We start from the raw sequence: 7,481 nt of genomic DNA, 5'->3' as shown, positions 1-7,481 counted from the left end.
GGCGTTAATGCTTTGTATGAGAGGTGGATCTCGCCCATGATTTAAATAAAATGGGGACACCCCAAGAGCAGTGTGTATAGAAGTATTATAGGCAAATTTTAAGTCAGGTAAATGTTCGTCCCAATTTTTCTGGTTTTGTCCGGTAAACGCAACGATCATCGGTTTAATTGTGCGATTGCAGCGTTCTACTGGATTCGCGCTAGGATGACCAATGGGAGTGGGAGTGAGTTGGATGTTATGTTGCTTAATAAAGTCTAGTACATCTTTATTCATGAATTCTTTGCCATTATCCGAGATAATTTGGCGGACAGGGCCCCAATGAGCTATGACTTCGTGTAGATGTTTTTTAATAGACTTCCCGGTTTGCTGTTTTAAAGGGAATATTTCAAGGTATCTGGTATAGAGGTCTTCAATTACTAACGCATACTGGTTTCCAGTTGCGGATCGGGTGTAAGGACCAATAGTATCTATCGAGATAATAGACCAAGGTTGTGTTGGGGGACGTGTGCCGATATACCCGCGGGATTTTGTCTGATCAGACTTGGTCTGAAGACAAGTTTCACACGAATTTACAAATGTGACGATGTCACGGAACATTCCGGGCCAGTAATGAGTTTCGCGGATGCGTTGATATGTTTTGTCAATACCTAAATGACCAGATGTGACTTCACAGTGAGCCTTTTCAATATGTGTTTTAATCTCGGATTCTCGTAATACGATTTTCCACGCATTTAAATCACCTAAGATTTCTTTAATAATTGTGGGTCTAAAATAGTATAGCTGATCATTCTCATATTTCCACTCAGGGTATTGGTTCGGGAATTTACTTATTACTCGAACTTTTTCATCGTACCAGCTTATCGTGGGATCAGTGATGGCGTTTAGGTGGGGATTATTATCAGAGTTCTAATAAAGGCGCGACAAAGCGTCTGGTGCCTCATTTTGAGTACCTCTATAATGAATTATATTTAATCTGTAGGCTGAAAGATCAATTGCCCATCGAGCTAGACGACCTGCTGGATCTTTCAGGTTGTAGAGCCATTGTAGCGCAGAGTGGTCAGTATAAACGGTGACAGGTAATCCCTCTAGGTACCCACGTAACTTCTGTAAGGACCATATTACCGCAAGGCATTCCTTTTCAGTGGTCGTGTAATTGATTTCTGCTTTGTTAAGTGGTCGGCTGAGACAAACAATCAAATTTTCTTTGTCGGCTGTGGGGTCATACTGGATCAGGATTGCGCCTAAGCCAGTATTACTGGCATCAGTATATAAACGGTACGGTCTGTCTGGTTCCGGTAATGTTAAAGTCGAAGCTTGGAGTAAAGCTTTCTTAGTTTCAATGAATGCGTTTTCTTCAGCATCGGTCCACTTCCACTCTTTGCGGACGCTGGTTAATTTATTTAGTGGACCCTGGATTTTTGCTATATTTTTTAGATGTTTGTGATACCAGTTAATGAATCCATTGAACCTACGCAGTTCCTTACGGTTTTGGGGCCTAGGATAGTTCGCAATGGGTTCTAAACGTGTCGGATCTGGGCTCATACCGTTTTCATTAATTATGAAGCCTAAAAATTTGACTTCTGATCTGCCAAATTGACTTTTTTCCTCATTCATTTTCAAACCCGCTCTTCGAAATGCCTCGAAGACGGCTCGTAAGTAAATTTTATGTTCTTCGACAGTGCTACTGATAATTATCCAATGATCTAAATATGCGAAGATCTTTTCTTCCGCGGAGGTCGCATGTGTGGCGTCTGTTTTCCACAGTAATTCGATAACCATACGGCGAGCTTCATCAGTTAATTCCTGATAGGTGCTTGGTGCATTTACCAACCCGAAAGGCATACGGATCCATTCGAATAGCCCACGGCCATCAACACAGAATGCTGTGTATTTTCGTGACTCAGGCGAGATTTCGATCTGATGAAACGCGTCGCTGAGATCAATGGTAGAGATAATTTTGGCTCCACGAAGGCTGGATAAGATGCGATGCATAATTGGCAATGGATATGCTGATTTCCGAGTTTTCCGGTCAAGGGGACGATAATCTATACACATTCGCCAGGTATTGTTTTTCTTCGGGACCATTACTGGTGAACAGGCCCAACTGCTATCAGAGGGTCGGATATACCCTTTTATTAACAATTCATCTACTCTCTCATGTAACGCTTGCATTACTGGAGGACTACGCCGATAAGGTTTACATCTAACTGGAGTCTCATCGCTAACTTCGATGTGATGTTGCACTAGATGGGTCAGCCCTAGCTTTGCAGTTTTATTTTTATCGAATTCACTAGTGAGAAAGTTTTGAAGTTCAGTGCGCTCAGAAGAAGTTAGAGCATTTATAGAAAATACCGCGTTTTTAGTGGAACGTGAACAAAATTGGTGCCCTTTGGGGTCGTTCCCTACTCTCCAGGTTGCAGTTTTTGACTCTACTCGGATGTCTGCGAGTTTCCAGAAGTCTAGGCCTAATATAACTGGTGTTGAAAGACCTGGAAGCACACTCAGCCATGTGAGGACCGCGCGTCTGTCTATTTCAATTCGAAAGGGGGCCCCACCTTTGGTGTATGCCGACCCAGAATCTGCTAATGTAACTCCGTGAGTACTGGTGGGGTCTGGCCCTAACTTTTGGAGTTCGCTGCCTTGTATGGTGAGGTATGCTGCCTCAGATATATAGCTTCTTTCACTTCCACTATCTAACAAGGCCTCTATCGCATGAGAATTGATTATAATCCTGGCTATCATTCGGCTTACCTCGACTGGGGGTAATAAACTAGCGATAGTGGATTTGTCATGGCTGGTAGCACCGTGTATCGGCATCAAATAGTCTGTAATTTCGTTATAAGAAGCTTGAATTTTTAATTTGGGGTTCATGGGTTGGTCTGTTTCGTCATCAGATTCGTAATCTTCGAATTCTGAATCAGAAACAGGTGCATCATGTAATGCATGAACTAAATTGGAACCATAACTTCCAGGAAGATCTTCAGGAGTTGGGTTTTTAGCATTAACCATAGAGTCTGGAGGGTAAGTTGTAACGGTTACTGCCTCCGAAGGCTGTTTAGGGGGTAAATCTATTTCCGAGGCTTCGTTGGCCCTGGTTGGTGTTTGATCATCCACCAGGGCGCTTACTCGTTTTTTGACTTTGGGCTCCTTGGTGGTATGGGGAAACCCGCTCGTTTCCGCATTTCATCCGTGGTTGGCATACAACAGACGTTGGCGGTATGCCCTACTTTACCGCATCGTTGACACACTGATGGTTGTGAGATGGGTGTATCGAGTTGCAGCTTTTCGAATAATAATTGGAACATATGTTGAAAATATTCTGGAAAAAGCGAGGGAGGATTTCGAGTCGAATTACCCGAGTTAGCTGGTTTACGCTGTGAAGAATTATTATTAGTTATGAAGTCTAATGAAGTTTGGTCTGTGGCATAATCGATGACAGGACTGTCGTCTTGGATTTGTTTCTCAGAAGTAGCTTCGTCTGATTCGGTCACAGCGCTTAATTTTGTTCTCGACTTTATTGTTTTTGCAGGATAATTAGTTCGAGGTTTATCTGTTGTCTCCATTTGAGGTAACTGGGAAGAATTTACAACGGGTTGCCAGGCGCTTACGCGAGCATAAAGTTCAGGATAATTGAAAATATTAGCATCTGCGAACTTTATTAAAAAGTGATGATTAAATTTCCGAACGATGATCCTGATTTGCTTTTCTTCCGGTAACGGCTCCTCTAACTGAGAGAAAGCACATTGCATTCGATTGACAAACGATACCCCGAGCTCGTCACGGCCTTGTTGTGAAGCAAAAATTTCTTGTAATATTGACTCGTCTGACTGATGACTTTGCCAGACTTTAAAGTGAGACTTGAAAACGGGCCACGTTATGAACAAATGTTCATTTTGATAATACCATTCCAGTACATGTCCGGTTAGGGTAGTGATTATGACCGACCTAAAATTTTCAAACGGTATTTCGTGGCTTGTCATGCGTTGTTCGATAATTTTGAGATATTTTTTGGCATTAATATTTACTGTCGCGTCTCGCGATGGGAATGTGACATTCCAGGATTTAGCAATTCGACTTATCTCATTTGGACGCATGGATGTGTTAGCTTGCCATGTGTTCGTTGGGGCAAACTGTGTGTTAAAATTAGGGTAGGAGTAGTGCATTGTAGGCATCAGAGTATTGTTGTATATATACGGAGGTATACTTGGTGGCAATGTGTGCTGTTGAGGCCCGGCTCCGCCGGCCATAGTGGGTAAGAAGGGAGTTTGTTGCGCGTACGGTAAACGCGCAGCCCCACCTTGGGTTGCACTAGTACTCGTTGTATGCATGGGCATAAACTGAGAGGGGGGATATTGCTGTCCGTACATCGTTGATGGGATTGCTGTGCTAGGAAATAGCTCTCGTGGTTGTAAAGTCGACATATGCGTGTTATGCATATAGGTATTAGTATATGTAGCGTCTGACATGGGCATGTGTGTGGACTGCGTTACTGTAGCAGCTACAGAGGTGTGAAGGTTTTGTTGAGCCGATCTTAATGCGGCTACTTCCATTCGTAGCTGATAAACAACATTCTGTAAAGTCTGTGCAGGGTGATTTGAAATTTCTGCATCAGGGAGATTTTGTATCCCACTTACGTTAGTTACTGAACTGTCTAAACCGTCCGTTGCCGTATGAGTAGTACTGTTTAGGATTGTATTTACCGACGTGGGTATATTTGTTAAGTCTTCCGTTTGGCGAGGAATCGGTGGGATGTCAGTCATTTGTGAGGTAGATTGTCTTGGCTCATTTGTCATGGGTACGAGGGGCCGAGTTACAGGAGTACGAGGAAACATTATGCTCAAAGATTATTTCGTCCCGTTACCGTACCTTTTATTCGTTATACTGAGATTTTATGGAGACTAAGTTATTATCTTTAATATTACCTTTAATTTTATTTTTATAATATTACCGAAATATTCATTCGCTTTATCGAAGGTATACTTTAATGTTAATCTTAAAGGTAAATAACAGACTTAGCAGAGAACATGACATCACTATTTCAATTTCAAGGTTACCATATAATAATTTTTCAGATATTTATATTTTGTACAATGCTAAACCTACTTAATGAATAAAGTCTGAGCTCTTGTACGATAGAGATTCTATGGAATTCAATACTGAAAATAGAATTTTCAATAAAAATTTCCAAAATGAATAATTCCTTTTTTTTTTTTTTTTTTTTTTTTTTCGTAATAAAACTTTCCGTCACCGGGGCAGGTTCACAGAACACGGTGTCCCTATTCGAGCGCCATTGAAATGAAATTTTAATTTTTACCAACAATCAAAATTTCTTATTAAGCCTTTCAGCCTTGCGGATTCGCTGAAGACCTAATAAGTTTTCTTATAATCAATGAGACAATACCGTGTAGGAAACTTATCCGCCAAATTTCTTATAACACGACCTGCGGTAACGGAGAGTTTTTTGGCGTTGATACTTGTCTTTTGCGTAGAGACCCGCGAAAGAACTCAGACTCGGCCAATATAATCAACTTTATTTACTTACATAAATTCCAGTAGTGTTTTGGAAACCTTGGGTGGCCTCTTGGTCGCAAGTTCGAGGTGGCGGGTGATTATTATGTAATAATTATACTTATTTACACTGGTATATTCAATTAACAAGTATATTCAAATAAATCAAATAGAAAATATTAACAATAATAACTACACTGATTATAATAAATTTAGTTATGAACTAGTAATGCACTTAAAATTAATGAATCGACAGCTAGTGTCTAGATACAGAGAATCGGTAGTGAATACCTAGATATTATATGTTTTATAATATTAATATAAGGATAATTAGTACGTAAGGGATCGACAGCTAGTGTCTTGTTTGTCGGTAGTAAATACCTAGTAAAAAAATTGTGTTGTATATACTATGGGTGCGTTCCACTAAACGTTCACAACGCTCACGCTCACGACCGCTGATTTCCCCATTCCACTTGATTGTGAATGTTACTGTCGTTAACTCAAGTGGAATGGATTATGGAGCGTTTCGGGCGTTCATGTAAATATTACAAATGGCAAGTTTGAAAATATTAGAAGTTTAAGGAGGTTAGGTAATCCTAAACAATAAGTTTTAATATTTGTGACTTAAATTTATTTATGTTAAAAGTGAAGAATAATTGAATATTTTAGAATGACATTGCGGTCCCGTCACATCGTATCCTTTTTTTTTCATATCTTGGGATATTTTATTCCATACTTGTTTTTGAGAAATTTTTCCACTGTTCAGAGTTTCTTCCATAGACCTATATAATTCCAATAATAATAATACGCAGAGTGAGTTCCACCTGTATACTGAAGTTTCTCCTGTGCAAAAAAAAATAAATATAATTAAAATTCTCGCATAATATATATGAAATAAAATGATAATAGAATTTCAGATGTTCATTAAACCTTCAAATTCTGGAGTTTCAGAGTTGAGATCGGTTAGATTATCACTATCAAGTCGTTCTTCTCCAATAAAACTCTCTGAAGTCTCTTCATCGTATAATTCACTAGATTCTTGATCAACTTCAACAGATGCGGAAGCTTCAGAATTTTGATTAATAATTTTTCTTAACAGCTTAGTTGCAAAAAATACATCTACAAATAAAATAAATTTACCAAATATATATATATATATATTATTAATGATAATAAATATCGTTTACTTATTGAGTTAGGTTATGCTATCCATTATTCAGAAAAAATGTATAAATAGCTGTTGAATATAAACTAAAATCAATTGTATTAAACTTATACTGCATAATTATATTTACCTCTTTCTGCACGAGCAGCTTCAGCTTCAGAAACGATAGCTTCTACTACAATTTCTCTTTCAGAATCATATAATGTTATTTTTCTTGTCGCCATCTTTAAGCTTTGAATATCATATTTCAAAAACAATTTCAAAAATTGCGCCGAATTATTCTCAACGTTCACTTTGACCCACCTCTTTAGATGGGTCGTTGTGAGCCTTGCGTGAGCATTAGTCATGACGTCATGAGTGACGTTTTCGCCGTGACCACAACGACCGCGGTCGGTATGTGGAATGGCTAAAGGAGAATTTTGATCGTCGTGAGCGCTTAGTGGAACGCACCCTATGACTGACGAGGTCAAAGTGCCGGTCGATGCTCCAGTGCGTCGGGTATTCGGTTTTTCCCCTACTTTCCCCTTACGGCGCCTAAATATCGACCGAGTTCGATTAGGATAGTACGATTTTCAAGAGAATGTCGCGCAGCTGATCAAGTGGACAATTTGCATTGTCTCAATATATTATATTGTTTATAATATGTTGGATTAATGTTTGAGTTTGACTAATTAATAACTTGAATTAAATATTATTTCTATTATTTTACAATCGGATTTTCTAATAAAATTATAAGTCGGTTTAATTATTATCATGTATAAAAGAATAGACATTATTATTTAATTATAAATTAAATAATAATTAAATA

General features: G+C 39.0%; 1 protein-coding gene across 1 annotated transcript; it reads right to left on the bottom strand.

Annotated features, from left to right (window-relative positions):
* Positions 1–6,116: 6,116 nt before the first annotated feature.
* LOC123270912 lies at positions 6,117–7,118 on the bottom strand. Its single transcript, XM_044737077.1, has 3 exons — positions 6,804–7,118; positions 6,439–6,627; positions 6,117–6,351 (listed from the first exon to the last, which is right to left on the bottom strand). The coding sequence occupies exons 1-3, from the start codon at positions 7,018–7,020 to the stop codon at positions 6,143–6,145; spliced, it is 615 nt and encodes a 204-aa protein (XP_044593012.1). The 5' UTR covers positions 7,021–7,118; the 3' UTR covers positions 6,117–6,142.
* Positions 7,119–7,481: the final 363 nt, after the last annotated feature.

The sequence above is a fragment of the Cotesia glomerata genome, linkage group LG8 (genome assembly GCF_020080835.1).
Source record: "Cotesia glomerata isolate CgM1 linkage group LG8, MPM_Cglom_v2.3, whole genome shotgun sequence".
NCBI classification, from domain to species: Eukaryota; Metazoa; Arthropoda; class Insecta; order Hymenoptera; family Braconidae; genus Cotesia; species Cotesia glomerata.
Note: the sequence above shows the minus strand (reverse complement) of the source record. Positions and strands in the feature narration are given on the sequence as shown.

Excerpts from the sequence above, each read along its gene's own strand:
- LOC123270912 (XM_044737077.1), bottom strand. The coding sequence starts at position 7,020 with ATGACTAATGCTCACGCAAGGCTCACAACGACCCATCTAAAGAGGTGG. Across the intron at positions 6,628-6,803 it reads AGCTGCTCGTGCAGAAAGAG|ATGTATTTTTTGCAACTAAG; the intron begins GTAAATATAATT and ends TTTTATTTGTAG. Across the intron at positions 6,352-6,438 it reads TGAAACTCCAGAATTTGAAG|GAGAAACTTCAGTATACAGG; the intron begins GTTTAATGAACA and ends TTTTTTGCACAG.